This window comes from Lepisosteus oculatus, chromosome 29 (genome assembly GCF_040954835.1).
Source record: "Lepisosteus oculatus isolate fLepOcu1 chromosome 29, fLepOcu1.hap2, whole genome shotgun sequence".
In the NCBI taxonomy this organism is placed as follows: Eukaryota; Metazoa; Chordata; class Actinopteri; order Semionotiformes; family Lepisosteidae; genus Lepisosteus; species Lepisosteus oculatus.
This window is the reverse complement of record NC_090724.1, coordinates 3,349,732-3,374,011: the sequence shown is the minus strand read 5'-3', so window position 1 is coordinate 3,374,011 and position 24,280 is coordinate 3,349,732. Positions and strand designations below refer to the sequence as shown.

Genomic DNA, 24,280 nt, shown 5'->3' with positions numbered 1-24,280 from the left:
TGTGAGACACAGAATTCCTTGATCTTGGGAGATCTTTCAGATGAACCACATGCATTTTTTATACTGGTGACATGAGTGAACGGATCAAGTCAAAAGAGAGGCTTTGCATTTTCCAGAATGCTTCTATGGAAAACTTCGCGGTCTACTTCATTCCTTGTGTGTCCGTACTGAAGTATTCAGTGATGTTGGAGCAAGTGAGAAATCATTCTCCTGCTCCGATATGATACGCTTTATAAATCCCCAAGGTGAAAATTAAGTTGCCAACGTAGCTCATAGGCATAAAAGATCATAAACTGACATGACATTTACTCCAAAACAAACACATACAGAAATACAATACAGTGGCACGATTATTCAAATGATTGGTAACATGATGAACAGCTAAAGGTGCGAGGTGGGATTCACCCTGGCACAAATATAAACACACTCACACCAGGACCGGTTTTCCCAGAAGACAATGAACCCACTAGTACATCTTTGGACTGTGAGAGGAAACTGGAGCACCTGGAGGGCTCTCACAGTAGAAAGTCCACGCAGGTGACCCCCCACGAATTCAGGCCAGATTCCCTGCGCTCTGAGGCAGCAATGCTGACCACTGCGCCCATGTGCCGCCCCCGTCAATTTCCCATCTTTCTGCGATAAGATTGCTTTGATGCAAGTGCAGAGCAAGAGGGTGGAAGCTGCTGGCAGCTGAGGACGGTGCATCAGAGTTCTTATTCTTTCAGTGTTGGATCTAAAGATGGACACATTCATACTCCGCCAAGAAATAGCAAGTGGCTCAGCTCGCTGTGCCAAAATTGCTGTTTATTCTGCTGCTTGTCGTTCCAACTGGAGCCTCTGCAGTGATCTTGTGGGCACACAAAGCTGCCAACCATACGCGCTAACAGGATCTGTACCTGGAAATATCAAGCCTGGGAGGCCCAGCTACAGCTCTCAGGAGCCACATGAAGCAATTCTTTCTTTATTTCTAATTAGACTTGGCCATCCACCCCAAGGCAGCAGGCTTAAAGTTAATACCGTGTTCTTTGTCTGGGCTGTGCACTAAAACTATTGTTAAGTCTCTTAGTGTTCATTACTTTTCCTGACAAAGCAAACCGTAAAAAATGTTAGTTTTGTCTGTGCCTCAACTGTGTGAGCATTAGAACAACAGAAGAGGATTATTTGCCGAACAGAAGTCGCCATTTGTTTTAAAATGGTGCATCAATCAAGCTGGCATCCTTTATCCAAGCCAGAGCTACAGAAGAATAGACAGACTGCGCAAGGCAAGTTGAGCAAATTGTACTGGCTTATACTCCAAAAAGCAGACCCGTAGCCTAGACCATGATACTCCTGCTCATTTCCCAGTATAGAGACCCTCCCGATTTTAAGCGGGGAACGACTGAAACCTTTTGCCATCTTCCATTTAAAGCCTATGATGCCGCTAACCTATTATTTCCACTTAATACACTTGACTTCATTCACCGCTTCCTGTGTGACAGCAGTTCAATGTTAATCATAAACGTCTTATTGTGGTGTAAATTGAAACCTTATGCTAATGCAGTCATGGACCTTTCTCAACTGCAAAAACCTCTTCAAGTTTAAATTGTGCCAAAAATAGTTAGCAAGTGCCTTGAAATGTATTTACATGTTTTATACACATTGCAGTTGTTTACCCTGCCTTCTGAAATTGCCTTTAGCTAAATTCTTTTTGTTGCTCTTGTTTTTCTATTCTGTGTGAAAGTTGATTTAATTGGCTCACATTTAAAACACAGTAGCGTGTGCACATTCCATTTTTAAAGGAATGCATTTGAGACCATGATGTTTGAGAAACAGGTGTATTTTTGTTTGGTTTTTTTTGAGCTGACAATCACCATGATGTGAGGAAAAATATTTGTAAACTTTCAGCATAGTAATGCTCAAGATAAAGACCCAAGAAAAATGTTATACCAACTGTTATTCATTTCACTGGGCCTTCCTGATGACAGAATTGAATACAAATATTGTACCACTAGAGCACACTTCACTGCAGAAAAGGAAATGCACCAGCAGAGCTGAAAGTGAAGACATTCACAGCTCCTTCCTAAAGCCTTCAGCCTGTAACATCCTCTCCGCCATAGTGCCTACACTCAGTCGGGAAGCCCAGATCAATTCCTCACGCTCAGCTACATGACTGCTGGGCGGACTCCATTGATCTGTGTAACTGCAATGTGCCAGGTTGCCTCGGCAACTGTCGTGCCGGTGGAGAGCAGTAAAAAAAAAAGGAGGAGGGGTATAGGTGGTCAGGGCAGACTGTGGGGAAATTGCTGAGAACAGCCAATTCTAAGTAAAACCTGCCTCGGAAAGATTTTGCTAATCCCAGGCAACAGCCTTTGCATTAACACTGCTCAGGTCTTTTTGAAGGTCTATCTTCAAGAAAATGTGATGCACCCTATAAAGGTTGTGTTGTGCAAAACACCCATAGGGTATTATAGGAGAAAGCAATAAAAGAGACTGGTTAAACTGAAAAATGCTGACCCAAACTCTTGCCACTACAAGGTCCAGAAGAGCCAAGAAATAAGTCCAGAGAAGAGAAGTACTGAAACGCACTGACGCCAACCAGTCCCAGGACAGCACAGCTAAAACAACATGAATCGAAGTCAACCAAATCACAACACAAGTCAAACAGCATTATCTTACCACTGAGAAACGCAAACGACATCAACCCCTGGGACTAACAACATATAAACTGGAATGCTATGGAACCCTAAAAAGGCAACACAGAGTGTCTCTCAGTTAATAGGGTAATACACACCAAAGAGAAACAGACCCAGTACTGACTATGTGATACAGCAAGCCATAGAAGATGGGCAGGCAGGTCTGCCTGTGTCTCCCAGAGAGGACAGGCTCAGTGACCACCACACCCTGGCCATAGAAACTGGACACAGCCAGGCCTGGTGTCCCAGAGAGGACAGGCTGTGACTCCCACTGCCAGCAGGGAGGAGCAGAGGCTGAGATGCACTTACTGCTGCATTGTGAGAAATGGGATTAGAAAAACAAATGTAGTAGTGAGACAAAAAAACATGGCAGACCATGCAAAACATGTGTAGTGCAAATGTGTACGAAGGCACTGCAGTTAGCTGTTGAGGATGTGTACTGCAGTGGGATAGAAGCTGGTCTTGAGTCTATTGGTCCTTGCTTTAACAGTGCAGTACCACTTGCCAGTGGTGGTGTGAATCTCACCGATTGATGGTAAATCACAACCTACAATCCTCTGTGGTGTTGCCACAACCCTTTGTAGCGCGTCTCGGTCATGCATGGTAGGATTGCTGTACCACACAGTGATGCCACTAGTGAGGACACAGTGACAGGGACTGAGGCTTTATTTTTCTCCCAGTTGATTTGAAAAAGCGAAGGAGGGAATAGTCAAGCAGTGCTGTCCACACCACCACCCAGTATACCTACCAGTGAGGTGTCCACATACACTTGGTTCTCCCAGAACTCATTCCATCTTCGATCTTGGTCTGTGAGCAGCCTGGCCCAGGAACCCTGGAAGGGGTTGGTTGTGATCATTACTGTGTGGATTAAAATTGATCAAAGCTGTATCTTCTGTTTTTCTGTTTTTGTCCCCAAATTCATTTTATTGCCAGGAGAGGGGTAGACTGATGGGAGAAGGAAACCTTTAAGCAATGACACAAAATGCTCCATTGTCAAAACCATTTATATCTCCAGAGAGAAGCTCTGCCAGTCAACGAGATCTGAAATTTAAACAAAAAAAGGACACTTTTCATAGACAATAAATCGCATCTTTCAGAAAAGGGTATGTACTTTTTCCTCTTCTACTTTGTTCCAGTGTAAGAAGTATTTAAAGCCACAGCAGGCCATTTCTAAACCATGTCAACAGTAAGGAATATAAATATAAGAAATATAATTGGAAAACGTCAATAAACACCCAGAGCCTACCTTCAGGTTAGATAAAGGATTTCTGGCCATGTAGAAAACTTATCGTGGTTCAATAAAAATTGGGATTGTTCTGTCAGTGAATTTGACTTTTTTATAACTTTTGTGATGAAATTCTTTTTAACGTTTTAATGGTCTTTGTTAGTTCAGATCCATAAACGCTTTGGAATACGAGGACGAAATACATCGTGTATTCCAAGAGTAGATCTCACACTCCATCTATAGGCCAAAGAGGACTTGACACAAAATGCAAAATGCAATCATCTAAGAATGGCCTTACTTACGGTATCTTTCAAATACAGCTTCATATTGCTTCTGCAGGTACTTACCACGTGCTGGAACAAGATTATTAGCCTGTGGATAACTGAATGTTGTTGCATATCAAAGCACAATTATACACGACAATAGCTTTACTACGACAGACGTGCCTCCAATCTTTGAGGGACTGCAATACTGTACGACTGACGTTTCAGCACCTTGGACAACGTTCCTTGGTCGTGAAATTCAGTTTGGTTTCTGGAACTGGCTTGTTCCTCAGTTGGTTGCATTTTATCTCAGAACCGACAAAATAAGGTCTGTATCGAGAAGTTGCTACCGACTGAATGCACGAACATCTATAAAATATATTCTTAGTTTCTCTCAACAAGAACAGCTTAAAATGACGGCATGGATTGTCAAATCTAAGATCTACATTAAACGTCTCTTGCACGTTAATAAATGATATGACAACAGCAAAAATTGATGCTGACTTAAATATTTGAACTCGGGCCAAGAGCTGTTTGGAGAACTCCCGGAAATCTTATTGCTTCAAAGAGCTTCGGCTGGGATGTTTTACAGCGTTGACTACCCTGTCTGACCGCTAGAGGGAACTGTCAACCATGCAATTGCAAGAGAGACCACGCACCCGTTATTTCAATTTCAATAGCCCCTTACGCTTAACTAAACAGAACAACCTCTAGTGTATAGTTTTTACACAACGCAAACAACTAAATGACTGAAATGAAATGCCCAAGGTACAATCTCTCAATGAAAGATAGTGTCTATCAACTTAGTGGGCTTTATGTCTTTTTTTACTGCTGACACAACTTGAGTTATAGCCTTTGGAAAACACCCCTGGCATCATCTTGCTTGTAAATAATTAATAATTCCTTACCCTTATATAGTGTTTTTCTGGACATGTCACTCAAAGCACTTTACAGGTAATGGGGATCCCCTCCTCCACCACCACCAGTGTGCAGGCCCACCTGGAGGATGGGACAGCACCCAAAGTGCGCCAGTACTCTCCCCACACAAGCTCTCAGTGGGGAGGAGAGCAGAGTGATGAAGGCAGTTCAGAGATGGGGATTATTAGGAGGCCATGATAGGTAAAGACACCTCTACTCTTTTCGAGAAACGCCCTGTGATTTTTAATGACCACAGAGAGCCAGGACCTCAGTTTTACATCTCATCCAAAGGATGGTGCCTTTTTTAGAGTATAGTGTCTCTATCACTGTACTGGGGCATTCGGACCCACACAGACCGCAGGGTGATAATGTGCTTTCTACAGACACCTCTTGCATCTGCACTTTGAATGAAGGTTAAGATGACACAAAATCTCATAACATGTCATGGTGGGGGGCAACAAAATATCGTTTGAAGGGGTATGAAAGTATAATATATCTGTATGCGCGTATAAATAAATCTCTTTTGTGATCTATGTAACATATATTGCATTCTCTGATGTAATCAACTCTTACTTTGGGATTTTTTTTCTGTGCATGATTTATAGTGAATTGTTCCTGAACGTCTGTTATTCTGAGTTTGTGGCTCTAGGCAGATAAAGTCTTGTAATATGGCATGTGTGTGACCATGTACTGTGCAGTGATGGTCAAATTCAAGAATGAAGCAGGAATGTTGACCTGTCTACTTCAATTCCCTTTAAAATCTGGCCCCTGTCCAATCAGGGCTGTTGTCTGACCCTGTAGGAGTAGGAGATGTCGAACAAAATACGGGAAGTCGTTCAGACATTTAAACTTTTACTTTATTGACATTGTACTATAATTACACCAACATAGCATAAAACAGCTCTCTTATTAAATAAATGTTTTAGGCATTAAATCATACCATAACCAGTATGTGTAAAACTTTTGAATCTATCATGAAGACATTTTTAATATTACTACAGTACTGACTATTTGTGGGAATTTTGCAGGTTGGAAAACCTATTTGGCTGTCAATCCGTTTACTCCTAAACAAACAAAAGTCTAAATATACACACTACTCTAACACAACATCTGATCATTACAGAACACACTGCAATGTTCACTTCTACCCTAAACTCCCCTTCTGTCCTCTCTCCTCTCCCTTTTTCTTCCTTTCTGACCTTTATAAATTACCCTTAGCCACCAGAGATGTGACTGAAAGCAAGACAGTGCTTGTATAGCATAGTCTTCCGTCTTGACAAAATCCGAAAAAGTGCCATTAACAGAACAAACAGAAAAACTCAACTCGCACCGAAAGGCTGAATTTGGTTTCTCCCTCCTTTGTCTGAATAGTTGGTTATTGCTGTTAAGGAGGGCGGAGGAGAGCAGCTTTGTCCAGCCACAGACTGAAGCACAGCTGGGAATTTCTGCACAGGCCTGAGCCAAGCCACCTGGCGGGGGCTGTTTACTGCAAAAGCATTTCCTGCTCATTCTCCGTCCTCAGCAGAAACGGAGGATATCCCCTCGGCCAGCTCGGCCGCCAGGCCAGGCGCTCCACGTTTACTGGGATATCTGTTTTTTTTTTTCCTTACGGCACTTCAGGGGCCTACGGGGGAAAAGCAGACTCCGCCGCAGGAGAGGACTGACTTTATCACCCAGCGCTGCTGGAGAATGGAAGCAGGAGGATGAAGCATTGAGTATTTCTTTTAAAAAGATTTTCTCCCATTCAAAACAGGTCTCAAAAGAGGTCTTTCCCCTTTGGCATTCATTTGCTTCTCACAGAATGCTTAAAAGAACAAATCAAGAGGAACTGCTTTGCTATGTTGAAATCAACAGCTTGCCAGCGTATCATTGCAATTACTGGAGGCAATGCGAGTTCCCAGACTTTACAGTACAGTTTTTGAAGGTGGATCCTGAGCAGTCTGCTTTTCTCTCTCGTCCCTCAGCTGCCATGCTAACTCCATGTAGTTTTGAGGAATTCAGCGCTAGCACAGTTGTCTGCAAGGCATGGGGTAATTGTAGCACAACCCTAAAAATGGAATGGATCAGGGCAAGAGATAAGCTTAGATCTGAACTAGAAGAAAGAGAAAGGGCCTCTCTAACAGGAATTGGTAGAGATGTACGATTTCTGGTTCTGATGCAGCTGAAGGACCTTCTCCTAAGTATACACACTACACACTACTGTACATGCACTTACAGGAAAGGAATGTTGTGCACAAAGTTAATATAATTCTAAAGGGACATTTGCAAATGGAGACCTAATCCTCCATGTCCACTAGAAACTGTGGAAGTGAAGTTTTCTGTTTTGAGTCTGACAGAAGATAGAGGAATGTCTGCAGGTATTTGATTACAGGTATAACAATAATGCAAATGCATTATAAGTCTAATATTAATTATTAATTATTTAATGATTATCTTGTTAAAATGTGTGCATTCAGTCATGTTATTTTTAATACATAACTTAAAATTGAAATTCTGTGGCATTTTTGTAAGGCAGTATGAGATGTACTGGACTTAGTTTCATTACTGAATATATAAATAAGACTTGGACTCACCATGCCAGTATAAGAAATTGGTTCAAAAATAGTAATCTAGCTGTCAGTGTGTACTTCTGTTACATGACCTGCAATGCAATAAAAAAATAAGTAGATAAAAAATGAGTATCTTAATCTTGTTAAACTCCTCTCTGGTTAATGATGCATTAATACTTCCTGCAGCTGTATCAAAGGATGTTATTTTAGCATTAGACTTATGATACTGCTACCATGGTGACACTGTCATAATAAAGCATTTTATTAATTCATCTCCTTATACTGTATATTGACTCTGCACGTACCGAAGCACTTCAAAGAACAAGCTGTGGTGTATTTTTTTTAGATATGACAGACATTTGGGATCTGTTGATTTTATCAGTGCCAATGCCATTGAGACGCATCATCACCGAGTTCAATATCCCGCCCAGGTTTTTTTTCCCCATGCCAAATTTTAATTACAAGGCGCTTCCACAGAGGAACCTTTCGAGCTTAACGGAGAATTAAGCAGGTTCTTCCACCGTTATCTCCGCAGGACGCCCAATGTACGGGATAGATAAACACGTCCCGCGCGTTGATTTCCTTCAATAATCCTGGATAATTGAGCAGAATAGAATGGATAACATCTGGAGGGGGGTGGTGGACCGTTTTACTAATCGAGACGGATGCGATTGCGCAAAGGGGCGCTTTAGACTCTGGGCAAGGACTCGCGAACCGAATCTCTTCTGCCCCCTTTGCTGCGCTCTTTCTTAGTCTCTCCCCCTCTGTCTCCTAGGTTCGTGTCCCCAGTCTCTCCGGGTGGGGGCGTGCCTTACCGTCTCCACTCTTGACGAGACCGGGTGGTACTGTATGAGCAGCAGAGCAGAGCACAGCACCACAGCCCGGGGAGCGAACAAAAGGCGGTATTAAAAAAAAAAAGGAGGAGGGGTAGAGAAAGGTTCCGATGCTGATAGCGGATAGAGGCTAGGATCTGTGTGCTGTCACACACCCACCCCGCAGACCAAGGGCTACTGTCACATCAGCAGGGCGAGTGGACCTCCCCACTCACGTTCACCTCGGCAGGCAGGAGCGAGTCGCATTTTCTCTGCTGCAGAAGGGAGGGGGTCGCCAAGAGAAGCACGCTGGCTCGGGATCTACGCTAGAAGGGCGGATAAACCACCAACCAGCAGCAATTAAAAAAAAAGTCCAAAGAGGGATTTTGTGGACAGATTGGCTGTCAAGGAAAGAAAAGCAGAGAGGCGACGAACTATGGAGTAAGTACTGGGTTTAACATGTGTACGGCTGTACTCCTGCAGCTCCGGTATTGCCTCCACAGCGCAGCGAATTCCTTTAACTGATTTAAACTGCTCTGCGTGCATCCACCCATTTTCTGAGCAGGCGAAAAGATGCACTGTTTTTTTTTTCTGCCTCTTAAAAATCAGAGCCATGCGCGCCTTTCACACGTATGCCCTGCTCCATGTCGGACCGTGTAGTGCGTGCGTTTCTTTTCAGCTAAGGCGTTTTCCTTGATCGTTCCCGAGGACGCACGCCTGAAAACGTCGCGCTCTGTTAGGCGTGTTAATTGCACCAAATCGCGCGGCTTGAGAGCCCCGGCAAGGTGCAGCGACAGCCCGTGATAAATAACAGAACCCGTTTCTTGCTTAAGACCCGTAGAGAAGGGCTGGGGACGGTTCGGACCGATGAATACCAGCAGGCAGCCTTTCGATCACAGCTGCGCATGTTTCCCCTCTGAAACGTGAAAGCTCTCGCTATTGCATTGAATTGGCCGCTGTGATCAATCTATTGGCGTTCCGATATAGAGGAGGCGCACGACTGAATCAAGGAGCCACTGATAGAAGCATAATTAGATATTGATCTATAGATAATTGATTTTTTTTAGCTTTGTGTTGTGAATCGTAACTAACACAGCCCAACACTAATACTGCAGTAATGGGAGTCATATGTTATTTTCGCGACGGTGTTTGCTTTGAGCGCCGTAGAACAGTAAGTGGATAACGATGTCTCCTAAATGTGAGTGTATGTGCAGGAGAGCAGGCTTTCATTTTCTCAGCGTGCTGTTGAGAGATTGGCTGCTCCAATATGGCTGTGAGGGCCTGTTTGTTGGGGTTGAGGGGGGAGGGAGGTGGGGTGAAATCAATGTTGTTTTAATGGATTTTCTTTGATTTGTTTTCCAGCAACAATTGCTGATTCAGACCTAATGTTCTGCATACTCATCCTTTCCGTGGGCTGAGATGGTCCTGGGCTGTTTATTGTTGAGGGTGGTTGTGAAAAGTAATGTCTTCATACAACTGGTGCGTCCATTAGTTTGGATGCCCAGCCATTTGCTGTTTATCTTCTGCTCATGGTGGTGCCTCCATTATCAATTAGAGCCATCATTGTGCCCTGTGCCCATCCTATAAATCTCTGTGTGGGCCAGCATGTCAGTGTGTCTGGTTCTGTCAGTGAACAGTCTCAGTCCATCAGTATCCTTGTCATCTAGATATCCATTGTCACCTGCCATCAGTGTAGTTTCAGCCATCAGTCTTGACCCACTGAAATCCCTGCTCTGTGATTGGCCACACCTCATGTCCAGCACTGAGCCTGCAGTTGTCAAAGCACAGGATGAGTGTGGTCTGTCACAGCAAGACGAGACTCGGAAGTGATGGGGCTGGAGTCTTCAGCTGTGCCTGCCCTCGGGGCAGCTGTGGTAAAGACGGGGGCGTGCCTGCGCTGTGCGACCATGTGTAGTGATGACAGGGACAAAAGAGTCTGGCAGAAGCTCTGGAGAGATGCTGGTGGCGAATAGGTTGGACTTGCCCCCCTTTTGATTAGAAAAAATCTGCCCATGTGTGGGTGCAGGTTTTCACGGGTGGGTTGGAGAGGACCTGTTCTGATCTCACGCCTGCTATTTCTGAAGGGCCACTGAGACCCCTGGACTGGAGACTAGGTGGGGGAGCAGCTGAGCTTTGTGCCTGCTCACACACACTCCCCTGACAAGAGCTCCCCCCATCCCCTGCCTGCGCTCGCATTCCTGTAATCAAGACTCTTTGCTGGAGCCCCTCTGGGCTCCCTGGATACCTGAACGTCTGCAGTTGTTCTCTCCAGATGCCCTGTGCTGAGGGGAGCCTTTCCTCTTTAACTCAGACAAACGCTGAATACTACTCTGCCTGCTTTCTACAATCCCATAGTGACATCTTCGCTTTTATGTAGAACCATTCAAAGTACTTTACTGTACATAGAAATTACAATAAGTGAACATAAGTGGTGATGCAGTGGTTGGCATTCGAGCCTCACAGTGCTGGGATCCTGGGTTCAGTTCTAGGCCTGGGCTGCTGTCTCCATGGAGTTTGTACAGTGTGTTCTCCCCAAGTCCGCATTTGTGGTTTCGTCCAGGTGCGTTGGTTCACTCCCACAGTCCAGAGACATCCAGGACATGCCCGTTTTTTGCAGGAACAGAATCTGGCTTCCTCGCAGGCCAGTATTGGAGTAAGCAGAAAATGTATGGAAAAGTGTATAAGTTACGCAACGTATATTAATGAAGAAAACCTCATGGTAAAAAGCGTGTAATTAAGAAACACAAGCACACCCATGCAGTGAGGATCTCGGGCTACTGGTTTTGGTCATTTTACATGAGTGAATAACTGAGCCGTACTGGACTCAAGCCCAGAGATTTCAGCATGGTAACATGTCGGAGTGGAGCTTGGTGACGAAGGCAGCCGTGGGTGTGATTGTGGAGTCGCGCTATTAGGCTTGTTTTCGTCATAACAGACCAACGGCACTCCAGCAAGACGAGAGGACTAGAGACAAGATGGACTAGAGTGCAAGCTTTTAAGAACCACCATATAACCTTGATCACCTGTCTTGCTCCCTCTCCATTACCTACAGTACAGTATACAGTATATCGCATCACCAGCCTTAAAGTCAGCACGATCGTCCTGCGTGGTGCCAGTCGCTTGGCTTGCCCTCCTAGTGGGCAAGCAGTCTACACAAGGCCACGCCCAGCTGACACAACTGTGCCACTTTTGCTCAGTCTGTTTTTGTAAATGGGTGATAACGGAGCTCCAGCCTTGTGTAAACTCAATTTGGTGAAGTTATTGGAAGGGTACGGGGACTGTAACACCTTACCTTTCCTGAATCTGACATGTCAGACAAGAAGCTAACGCTGGCACTGTGTGATCGCATTGTCGTTCTTTGATCAATAATGCACTGCAAAATACCTAAGGAGTTTTATTTAACGTCAGAGTGAGAATAGCTGCCTTTTATTTAAAATTAGTAATCAATGACAAGATGTGGCTAGATTGAGCATATGTCCTTGAAAACCATTTCCCATCTCAGTTATCATAGTGATTCCTTATTTTCTTTAAGTATCTCCAAAGCAGTTCTCAAGTAAATGGTGCAGTGGGTTATTAAAATCAGGGATCCCAGACTTTGTTAACAAAGGTGGCGCCAACAGGTGAGTCTTAATTAACGCGCTTGGTGGGATCAGAGGGAAGCTTGTTAAAAGAGAGCTTCTTAATGAGCCTGGCACACTGCCTTGGTGCCAGGGCAGAGTGTCTGTTCTTCCTGTAGTCCCAGGGTACCTGTGGTTCCTAACACCTGCATTTGGTCTAGTGCCACACCACCAAGCAACAGGCCCTGCCACCTGAGATGTTTAAATACATTGGTTACTTTGTGCTGTAAAAAGGTCAAATGTATCCATAAAAGCTATATGCAACTGCTAAAAAAATGCACATGACTTTGGGAATAAACTTAACACAACTGGCTTTTTCTACCTTCTAATATCAATTAGATACTTTTTCTTGAGTATTTAGGTTTTCACAGGTATAACTGGTCTGAGAGATGTCTTATTGAGCACATTTATATTTTTGTATACAAATATAGATAATAGTTACTGCATCTCTATTACAGTAAACCTAACATGCAATCAAAAAGCATTTTTGTCTTTGTTGAGAATGAAATAGATGCTGCACTTCTTCACTTGGAGCTGTTTATGCTTAGTATAATTGTTCCATTTAAGATAATGCAGGCTTGTTCAAAAACAGTAAAATCACATGGGATAAAAAGGGATAACAAGCCTAATAGCCTATTCATGTTCTGGGTGGCTCTCATGGAGTTTTCAAATAAGGGCTTATGTACGGAGACCACCATCATGTCTCACTACTTGAATGGCCGCATTTAATTGTAAAATTAAGTAGAATGTTAAAATACTCAATGGCTTTTTTAAACTAATTTACTAAATTAAAAAATACACAATATATTCAAATGTACACTTAAAGGCTGACTAAAATCTTTTTGGCCATTTAATAGGGTTTTGTATGCACAGTACCAAGCAGCCCCCTTCCTCAATACTCTCTGCCCTGCCTATGGTGGTGTTCAAAGTGCTCAGATGGAAGCTTATTGATTTCTCCTGATCTCGTGTTATTTTTTTTTTAGTACCGCCACAGCTAAAGTTCCATGAGCAGTTTTCATGGGGTGGTCTCCATAGAAACCAGCATTCTTTGAGTTGGCCCAACAGGTTTTTGTTCCTTTCAAAACGGCTATAAAAAAACACAGCAATCTCTACAGTCACTCCGCTCGCAGCAGTAGATAATACGTAAGAGGGCTGTGTGTGGCAAATTCACTGCATGGATGAGATCTCCTGCAGTTCTGAGACTCTGGTATGAATCTTTCACTCCCAGAAGACTTTCTCCAGTGTATGGGATGGGACACGCATCATCCATCACTGAGAGCAGCATCTACAGTAGCACTACTACACTTGTCTGATCATTAATTATTTTATCAATTGAATTAAGAGGAAATTTTGCAAAATTCCATTATGGAGCTTAGTCAGGTCTTTGGCTTTAACAACCCAACTCTTACAAGCAGTCTCATGAGATCTTTAGTGACCTAGTATTCAGGACATTGTTTAAAATCACATCTGCAGGACAGTACCTCCTGAGGCACAATGTCTTACCAAGGCACTGGATTAGAAATTCTGATCCAGAAGAAAGAGCATCACCTACTGGACCACAAACATCATTTGCTGCTGCAACCGGGTTTTTCCTGAAGGTCTTCTATCCCAGTACTGACTAAGCCCAGTCTTGCTCACTTTCCGAGATCTGATGAGATTGGGGTATGAGGTGGTAACTCTAAATTCCAGAAATGCATGGTAAAAATTGTCGATACTTTTACGAATTTTGAAATGGTCTGTGCTTACTTGCTCTCGAGGAGATTCTGTAGATGCCCAGGTCTTGGCAGGGTCAGGAGTCTTGCAAGAGTGTGCTACACATTGTTCTCCAAGCCGTTTCGTTTACTGCTCTGAGGGGAGAGACGATGCAGCAGCCTGGGCTGTGCATCAACATGCAAAAAGGTGTGTTGGAAAGATGGCAGATGCAGTGTAATAGTTCCAAAACTGCAAGCTCAGGAAGATGATTTTCGGGAGTCTTTCTTACCATATCTTTTCCAGATGATAAATATGCTCTTTTGCATTGCTGAGGCCCTGGGATTAATTCCTGGGGTGCCATCTGTGTGGCGTTTGTATGTTCTCTCCATGTTCGCGTGGGTTTCCTCCGTGTGCTCTTGTCTCCTCCCACATTCCAAAGATGGACCAGGAGGTTAAAGGGCTTCTGGGAAAATTGGCCCCGGTGTGAGTGTGTGTGTATGTGTGTCCTGCAATGGACTGACCACCCACCCAGGGTGTATCCTGGCTTTGCCTGTTGCTTGCTGGGATAGGCTCTGGCTCCCTTATGACCCTGTATTGAATTAAATTGATGGGAAATGGATGGACTGTGCAATTTTAAAGGTACCAAAAACAAAAATAGCTGTGGAATAAATATATATTCTTTTGTATGGACAGTTTTTTGGACATTGGACATTTCCTATTTGTGAAAAGGAAAAGAAGGAATGCTGGAGTGAAAAGTGTTGATCCTTATCCTACAAGTGTTTGGGGGTTTTCAGTTTTTTTCTTGTAGAGTCCACAATGTCTTAATGGCCAGTGCAGAAGAGGAATGGCAGATAAATAAGACATACTTCCCTGACTGTGCCAAGAAGAAACTGCCTGTGGTTTCTGTCCGGGGATCTGACTCCACTCCCTAAAAAAAAAAGCGTGACTGAAAAAGACATTCTTTGAATCAATAAGACGTAAATTCTGACTCCTGGGAGGACTGTGCTTTGTGTCTTGCTTCTGTCTCCAGAGGAAAAGTGTGAAGTCCTTGACCTTTCGTGTAAGAGTTCATCCATCTTAATATGTGTGCCAGCAATGTGGAAAAGCCTTTGATCTCCATAGATGTCCGGAATGAATCCTGGGGGATTTCACTACTGCAGTGCCCCTCACACACATTGTTAGTATCTCCTTATAATGGACGAGACCTCTTTCTAGTTGGCAAACGGTTAACAGCCTTCTGAAACCTTAAAGCAATTGGTGTGGTACAATTAAAAGGAATCGATCCTTTAGCTTTGTAATCCTATAATAATTAGTTGACTAAAGGACGAAATATTTTTGGTTTCATTCAACCCATTGAAAAAACATTTCTGAGAATGGGCGAGGGTGTAAAACCTCCTAATGATTTTATCTGGAAATCAATTTGATTTGTGGGGACAATTATCCACATGATGAGAATTCAAGTACTCGGGTTTTGTTTTTTGGAGACAATATTATATGGCAGTCTCCTGTGAGGAGACTGCTTGGATTAAAACTGTTTGGGCAACAAGGAGCTCGTTTTGCTTGAGGTTAAGATCAAGGATGGGGAGAATTTAGCATGCAGGCCCATGACCCAGCAGTCAATCCTCTACCAGGCAGGCCCCCTACCTCCTACTGCTTTTCAGTGTGAAGTTTCCTTTTTTATTGTTTTTCTAATCATCTGAGTAGTGGCGACTTCCCAGTGCTGATGCCCTGAGTCCCCAGTTAAAGAGGTACTCTCTCTACACTGTTATTGTCATCGGTTCATTTCAAAGATTGTTTTTGTGTGAAAGCTCTTTTGTAGCCTTCCAATTTTGCTAAAAGCGACGCTTGGCAAGAATGACAACTCAACGTACTTTTTCTAATCGGTTGTTTAAAAGAAAAGCTGTTCATTTCCAACACTAATTTGAAACATTTTCTAAGCCCCCCTGGAAAGTAATTGATTTATTAGGTGTCAAAGGCAGTTTGATTGTTGTCTGATGGCTTCAATGTGCCTGAATAACGTTCTGTGGAGACTTTTAAGGATGTAACTGATTGATGTGCACCCAATCATTCTGAACACAGCTTAGGACGAATTTGCCCGATTACGTGATTAACGTTTTGCACACAGGGTTATTACAAATGCCATTATTGTTTCCACAGAGATGATGAAGCCTTGTTTTCTTCAGTGTTCTGCTGTTCTCCATTATTCAGCCACTTGTGCTCTTGTAAGCAAGGGCACCGAGCTGATGAATGTGAATGAGTGGGATTTTGCACATGCAGTCCATTTGGGCTGGAAATATGAATATCTGCCTGTGATGGAGTAATATATACTGGTCCCAACAGATACAAGCTGGCTGAAGGCCATGCAGCATAAAATAAAGATCCATTGCTGTTTTTTAAAAAGCAATAATACATAATACGTTGATCTGTAATGGTAATAAAATATCCTATTCTTGCTGGTTGTTTTTCTAGACTACTGGTTAAACAGGACTCCGTTTTTCTATATCAGTTTCTTAAAATACCACTATTCTATTATATTAAAATATACTGTAGCTCCAACTCTCCCTGTAACAGATGTGCGACGTATTGGTCTATAATTTTCCGGTAACGTTTTATCACCCTTTTAATAAATTGGTGTTTCATTTGCAATTCTCCCAATACTTTAGGAACAGCTTTCATTCTAAGCGAGAGCTGTAGTTTGTAATATCCTAGCCAGGGGTATAAATATTAATAACATCCCTCGTTTACTCGACGGTGACTGCGGAAATACCATCATGCCCTGGTCGCTCCAGCCTGTGCAGTGTCAGGTATACTGAAATTACCCAGCACTACCGGAGCCTGTTCTGCAAATTGAAGATGTTATTGACCTCTTCTGTTGTAAACATCTGTGTAAAATATTAATTTTGCATACTTGCTACATCTTTACCGTCTTCTATTATTAATACCCCTTTGCTTCCACGGTTAGAGTTATTTGGCTGTTGTTGTCCGGGGGACAAAGCGTTTGCATTATGTTTTGCCTCTCATGTTCTATGTTCAGTGGGGATTTTTGTGAGTGAGGATATAGCACTCAGAACTGGCAACGGCACTCGATTTTGAGTGGCTTTCGTCTCCGTCTGAACCTGAACTGCGGGAGACAGTGTCTGCACATGCCGGGGTTTTTTTTCGCCGCTTTCCTTCTGGGAAGACATCATTATCCTTGTTTCCCTCTCGAGCAATAATAAAAAAAAGATTTCTAGGCATCTAAATGGCTCGTGGTGCTAGACAACCATAATTTCCCCCAGAACGCTCCTAGAAATCAATCGACCCTCCCCTTACGTCTTTTTGAAAAGCTTCATCTTTTTTGTACGCTTTTTTCACGCAGGTGATTTGCCTGATTTAGGAGTCTGAGCTCAAGACGAGTGGTGTTGTGTATCTCAGTCATGTTCTAATGAGACATACAGCTTTGAAAATCAGGCAGCCTGCCTAACGGGAGAAAACATAATAAGAGCTTTTGAGCGCACAATCTTGAGGATGATGAAGCGCCAGTTATGGAATGCTACAGAGAAATAGTTATTTTCCCTGCAGATTTCAATTTTGGTGATTTATTCTTTATTAATAATGTAAGAGAACGCCAGCTACGTTATACGAGGGAGGCTCTCTGCACACTGCTGTGTACTCGTCAACCCAGAGCGGAGATTAATCCGAGACAGAAAGAAATTGCTATTCCTTTTCATATTTCAAAATATTCTGTGACTGTTCCTGTGCAATATGTTATGATGACCAATCTTGCATACTGCATGCTGCAAAAAATAGAAAAAGTGCTTCTGGATTCCTAAACCAATTCCAAATAAAAAAGTAAACCAATGCTAGATTATTGCAGACAAGCCATGTAAAAGGACACAGAGACAGTGCCGTCCACATCTCACTTCCACTATCGTGGGATCAGTCAGATGCTGGATTATTAGATTGTGCTCATTTTAGTAAATATCGAGAAAATCACAACATTTTTACTGTATTAATTAGATTGTCTGCAAGGCTCGGGGAAAATAGAATTTTTTTTTGACAATGTGTAAAATGCTATTGCATGTCTTTTTTTTCGAGTCCAATTGGTTATCACAACACCTATTTACACAGTACTGTAGGAGTTTATTTTTTTAATTAAATTGATGATCATTCCACTGACAGTTTGACAACAGTCTCATGCAGTTTTAGATCTTTGCATGGTGTGCCTTCCAATTTTTATACCATCAGTCACTGTGAAAGTGGGCATCAGGCTGGATATAGATAGTCACTGGGGGCTGGAAGGTTAATGCAGTTGTTCCCTGGGCCCGAACTCGTCACTTAAAGCATTTCCGCAAGGTCTTATTGGCCTCTGATTGTTTATACAATCGGCCATTATCAGGACACGCCTCATTAGGCTAATTGTGTTGCACTAATGCAGAGGTTATTGTCCTGTACTATGATGGACAGCTGGCCCCTCTCCCTCTCCTGGGGAGAATGGCTGGAATGTTTTTTGTGGAAACAGAGCTGTTAAAGAAGGGGATTTGAGCACTCTGTTAGCTCTTATCTGGGACTTTCTAATTGTAACATGGACAAGGTAACCCCAGATCAGGTCTGATAAGGCCTTGTAAAGCAAACAATAGGACTACACTCTTTCTGAGGACTGGTGTAGCTGTGTGCTTTATCTGATTTCTCCTGCAGCCTCGCTCTCTGATATACCTGTATTATCTGTACAAATATTATGTGAAGCTGTTTGTCTGTGGACTCTCAATGGTTGGCTCCCATCTCCCCATGTAGCCACATGAAGGCTGAGATTTTCACAATCTTTCCCCTCAATCGTGCTATGTTTCCTGCCTGAAACCCCTGCTAGGCTATGTCTAATTTATTTCTATCTGTGTACACTTCCGAGATGTCTTTTTTCTTTGTAACAAACCCCTTTTTGTAGGTGTCGCTTCTGGGGAGGTTTGAGGTCTTTCCCATTAAGTTCAGTACAAAAGAAACTACTTTCTTCCTGCTGACAAATAGGCTAGATCAGAGAAAGGAAACATTCAGCCCGTTCAGTGTCTTCATGACCGATGCCGTAGTTATTACTGGCAAGGTGATCTACACAGGAACATAAATTCTAGTATTAACAACATTAAAACGGATCGATCAGTGACTTCCGAGGAATTACGGGTATCTCTAAGGGTACTGTTGCGATTTTATCACATGCCCGAATGAAAGAGATCTGATTCTCAAAATAGCTTTAAATGCATTTTAAGTTTTGTGTTTTTTTTTTTGCTTCACTTCCTGTACATCTCTTTTGGCTCCTCATTAGGCAGTGTAGGCCTCGGGTGTGCTAGGGGTGAAAAGAATTTGAGGGGTATATTTTAACACCTTGTGATATTTTAGCAATGACTAACATAACCAATAACAATCCTTTCGTGTCCAAATGCCTTCTAGAAATCAACTGTACCTCGGAACTGCATACATATACTACACTGTCTTAGTTCACAGACAGACATGAACCACTGCGGCAGAGCAGAAAGAGGCACAAGTTAGGAATTAACCTTGTCAATTTCCTAATTATAATAAACGATCCAGAAGGCTGTCTCCCACAGCGATATACAGAAACCCCTTTAGTGTTCTGTGCGCTTTGTCCCGTGGCACAGCTCTGTTGAACATGTAGCGTGAAAGACTCCTTCATGATTCTGGAGTGTGTTCTCCGCTGACCCAGACTCTTGTTCCTGGAACTCATTACCCCAGGACGTTCTGTTACGGTACTGGAAAACATGTGATGTACTGGTTAGAGAAACAAAGAAACCGCAATAAGAACAATTTGTCAGAAAGTTAGGGAAAGTGTTTCAGGGCCTCGAAAAGGACTTCAGATATTTTCCAGGTATTCCGCTGGTTACTATTATATATCCAGTTTGTGAGCCACAGTTAACAGTACATATGCCAGAGGATGACTTCTAGCTTTTGGTCAAATTCCTTCAATTTTGAGTGTATCATGAAACCAGTTCTTATAGTTATTTCCATAGCACTAAAACTCAATGAGATGTTAAATTCCAGACCTTGAGGACAGCACAGCCTTCTGGTTTTCATTTCAGCTTAAAGTCTCAACTATTTAACTAATCTAATTATTTTCTCAAGTGTAGACATTTGATAGTTTTTTTTTTCATTTCATCAATTTAAAATATGCACTGAGGTTCTAGGTACTTTCTTTTGCAAAGGATTCAAAATCAAGTGTTAAAAGTTTGCAGTTCTTGTTATTGTTACGTGCATTGTTAGTGTTGCAGAGACTGTTGTCAGTCACTGTGGATCTTGGCTCATGAAGGCTGTACACTGCTTTATTTAGAGGTTATTCGTGAGGTATGGAGTGGGATTTCCACATTGCAGCTGCACTCTTTGGTGAGCCTTAGTATCTATTTTCTGGCTGAACTTTGCTCTAAATTGGAAACGCCTATGGTTATGTTGGACCAAACCTGTGCCCATGACCTCACGTCATGACCCAGCAAGGAGAAATTGTACCAAATTCACACAGTAGGACGCACAGAGTAGCTGACGCTATAAAATTAAATGCATACCTTATTGCTTCATAATGTTTTCATTGCCAGTTTGCTCTCTACAGACTAAATCTACAGAAATTTAATTGTCATAAGAAACAAAATGGCAGGAAAGATAATTACAATAAGCAAAGACCTATGAGCACTTAAATTCTACAACATGGATACACATAGCTTATAGGTACCTATTTTATTAAACCCTTTTGGGCTATATTTAACCTTTTCCCTCTGGTAGATGACCTAAAGTGGCAGTATAACCAAGAGCGATCCAGTCAGATTGTTTCCTTATAAATGGTTCATTAACAGGGCTGCAGTTACATCAATCCTGGCCTCTCTTCAAAGGGACCTATCCAACTGGAACACTTGGGCAATGTTGCTTTGAGTCGGAAGAAGTTGCACTGGGGCCATGGGTGCAATTGCAGACTTGGAGTGCTGTCTATGAGGAGTTTGTATGTTTCCCTTGGATGCTCAGGCTTCCTCCCACAGTCCAAAGACGTACTGGTAGGGTAACTGGCTCATGAATAGGAGGTTAACTGGCTGCTGGAAACATTGGCCCTGATGTGAGTGTGCTCATGAGTACTGTATGTGGGCGTGTTTGTGTGTCTGCTCTGGGGTGGACTGGTGTCCCATCCAGGGTGTATCCCCCCCTGGCACCTGTTGCTTGCCTGGATAGGCTCTGGCTCCATTGCGACCCTGGTTTGGACGGAGGAATTAGAAAATGGATGGATGTATTACTGTGTAGCAGATCTGATAGTAGCGCACAAGGTTTACATTTTAGTTTAGCCCAGGAAGTGAAGCCTTTGGAATACAAGGGCAGGGTCATCTGGGACATCTGCTCAGTTGTGACAAAATACTGTTTAAACCACATCCGGGTAAAGATGAGGAAGACCAAAACACAATACAGCAGAACGACTGCTTCCTGCTGTTTCTAGAATAATGGATCCCTTGAGGAGTTAGTAGGGGGATTGTACTGTGAAGGGAAAAGGTTTTAAAGAAGGGAAGTACATTCTTCAGAGGACAGTGGCGGTGGAGATTTCTGTGGAGCTTTGTCATGGAAACTTGGGATCCATGACCACAGAGAACATAGATACTGAATTCAGGAAAAACATGTAAAATTATAAAGGACCCGACACTATGGAAATTGGTTTTCACAATATATTTCTACACACTACAGGTAAATAATAAACACTATTCAAAAATTAAACAAGGAAACAAATTAGTTACAGGCATTTACTGTATAACTAGCAGACACAGGGGTCTCCTGCACAGGACAGAGAACCACTGTTTTAGATAGTTGAATTAAACTGAAATGCGGTTGACATGGTGGTGCAGTGGTTAGCTTTGGTGCCTCACAGTGCTGGAGCCCTGGGTTTAATTCCAAATATGGGGTGTGATGTGCATGGTGTTTGTATGTTCTCCCTGCATTAGCGTGGGATGCCTCCCACAATCCAACGACATACTGTTAAAGGGCTTTTTGGAAAACCGGCCCTGGTGTGTGACCTGTGATGGACTGGTGTCCCATCCAGTGTGTACCCCACCTGTTGCATTGTGTACCCCACCTGTTGCTTGCTAGGATAGGCTCCAGCTCCCCCTCATTTCTGAATTGGTAGGAGCAGTTGGAAAATGGAAATAGAATGGAAACTGAAAGCTCCAATGAGCATTTTAATAATTATATTTTAGTGAAAAAAAACACTGTACTGTTCATGCAAGAACTCTCCAGATATTTCTAAACCCCAATCATGGTATTAGACACTTTCATCAAATAGACACAGTACCTGGATAGTGCCACAGCTATGTGTCACTTAAATCAGACAATTATTTCAGTTTTTGCTCATCAAATACACACATCCACACAAGTTATTTTGACAAACTGCTCCCACGCACAGCTGTAGCATTGCACTGCAGCTTAATGTGGCAGTCTTCAATTAGAACAGATCTGAAATGCAAGTATGTGTTTATAAGCAAAAAGGGAAATGTGGATAATTTTAGGGAAATATATATTTTTTTCCTGGTTCTTGGGGGTTGTTCTGGAACACTTTCCCGACTGTCAGACACATGGATATAAAATGACATTGAGACTGCATTTTTTAAAAAGTCACAGTTTGAAGGCATTGTGAGTAGGATGCATTGTGTTAGTAAGCTGAAGGTTTTTAACATAAGCAACTCCACTGCAATCCTGGACAGTACAGAGAAATTAGCCTGGTAGGACTTTTCTGGCTGCTCCTCTGGTCACAGAGGGCTTTTCCAAGACAGGCTGTAGAAGACCAGGAAGAAATCTGAAAGCTGCTGTAGCTTAGATTTTAACCTCTCGTTCATCTCCCTCCATCTCCTTTTCTCCCCGTCAGCTGCTTCCTTCTGTCCCCATGCCAGGCATCCTGCGGCTGTTTGCCCACATGGAAGTAATGTGGCTTCAAGCTGGCAGGCAGCAGAGCAGAAAACGCGCGCGACTCGATCGACGCCACACTTCCTCCCTCGCGCAGCGACCTCTGAATGCCCACTCTCACCTCTGACCCCCAGCCCATGCCTGCAGTTCTCTGCTCGCCTTGAAGGCATTCCATTCACCTCTCACTCCTCCTGCTAGGGTGCGTTTCAAATACGACCCGTGTTTCTGAGGGCACAGGAGGGCTGGGAGTCAAGCGCAGTTATTGAATTTCATCTACGGTAATAAAGTTGAAAGAATCCAGTAAGGTAAAATTGCAAACTTATTCACGATTTGTCATAAAACCTTGCAATTCATGCAGAGTTCATCACTTAAAACTAGTTTAAAAGTCCTAATCGTTTGAGTTCTCATGTAATGACAGTTTTCCAAATTACTACGGAGAGCCTGTTGGTAGGGTAAACCTCTTAAACAAGGTCACAGGCACATCTAAAGATCTTTTCTATGGAACAAAAATTTAAACCAGAAATCAAATTCAGCTCGTCTTAGAAAGAGACTGATCTGCTTGAATATTTAACATTTTTCTGCTACATTTTCTGTAGCAGAAAATGTAGTCATTTGCTAATTATTTAGACTGCCATACTTCATGTTGTGATAGTGGTTTTTGTAATAATGCATAAAGCATATTTAGACAATAGCTTTGTATTCGTATTCAGCTATGACAAACAGCAGTAAAATTGTAGTGCTTTTAAAACATTTTTTCTGGGTTTTGGGTGAAAAAACAGTCATTTATAGAGTATACAACCATTTATTTATATAGTATAGAATTGCTGACTTCCATTGAGCAACAAAAAAGTTCATTGGCTTAGAGTGTTTTTTAGACTTACGTCCATATGCACAGTATGTGCCATCCCAATATTTGACAGTCCACTGTGATGTTGCCCTTTAAAATGAAAGTCTTCTGTTCAGGTAAAATCTATCAGCTCCTGATACAGGAATGTAGCTACAGTACACTGCCAGGCATGTATAGAGGTCTTATTGCAGTTGTCCTAGATGACATGTGCAGCAGAATTTGGAACGGTTGTGTGTTGTTCATGCAGAGTTAATGCTGGAAATCTCAACAAAGGGCTAGTGTCTTGTGTTGGATTACTCTCCACTCACCAGCTGGGGAGACATGCGTTCAGATTACTCAGTTCTGCTTCTAAAATGAAGACTATAAAAATGTCATAAACAACAAAATACTCTTTCAGGAGAAGCTGCTTAAAAAAATGCTGAACCCTGGTATCTGTTGCTCTTCTCAGAAAATATGCATGTGACAAAAGCAGTGAGCTTGTGGCTGTTAGTGAATGCCCAGAGACTTCTGATTTTCACTTTTGTAGGTCCAAGAGCTTCCAACAATACAGACGCATACAGTCAGCTGTAAAATATGAATGGTAAAGCATTATCTCCCAGATTCCTGCCCGTTGGGTGTGATCTTACAAGGAAACAAATAGGATTTTGGTTGCATCGCTGTTCGATTGGTTTCAGTTACTGTTAAAGTATATAATTTTTGCAGTTTGACTGAAAAGATCAGTTTAAAGTATTTAGCACTTGATGTCGGCATATGTATGTGACAAGCTGCAGGAAAATCCTGG

General features: G+C 42.6%; 1 protein-coding gene across 3 annotated transcripts in view; it reads left to right on the top strand.

Annotated features, from left to right (window-relative positions):
- The first annotated feature begins 8,284 nt into the window (after positions 1–8,284).
- The window catches only part of palm1a (paralemmin 1a), a 53,836-nt gene continuing 37,840 nt past the window's right edge, over positions 8,285–24,280 (top strand). Inside the window, exon 1 of one of the 3 annotated variants that reach the window (XM_006639796.3) lies at positions 8,285–8,880. In XM_006639796.3, the coding sequence (XP_006639859.2) occupies positions 8,876–8,880 (5 nt within the window). In that variant the 5' untranslated portion in view covers positions 8,285–8,875. The remainder of the gene's footprint in view (positions 8,881–24,280) is intronic. The other 2 variants (XM_015365611.2, XM_015365612.2) reach the window with 2 other exon arrangements.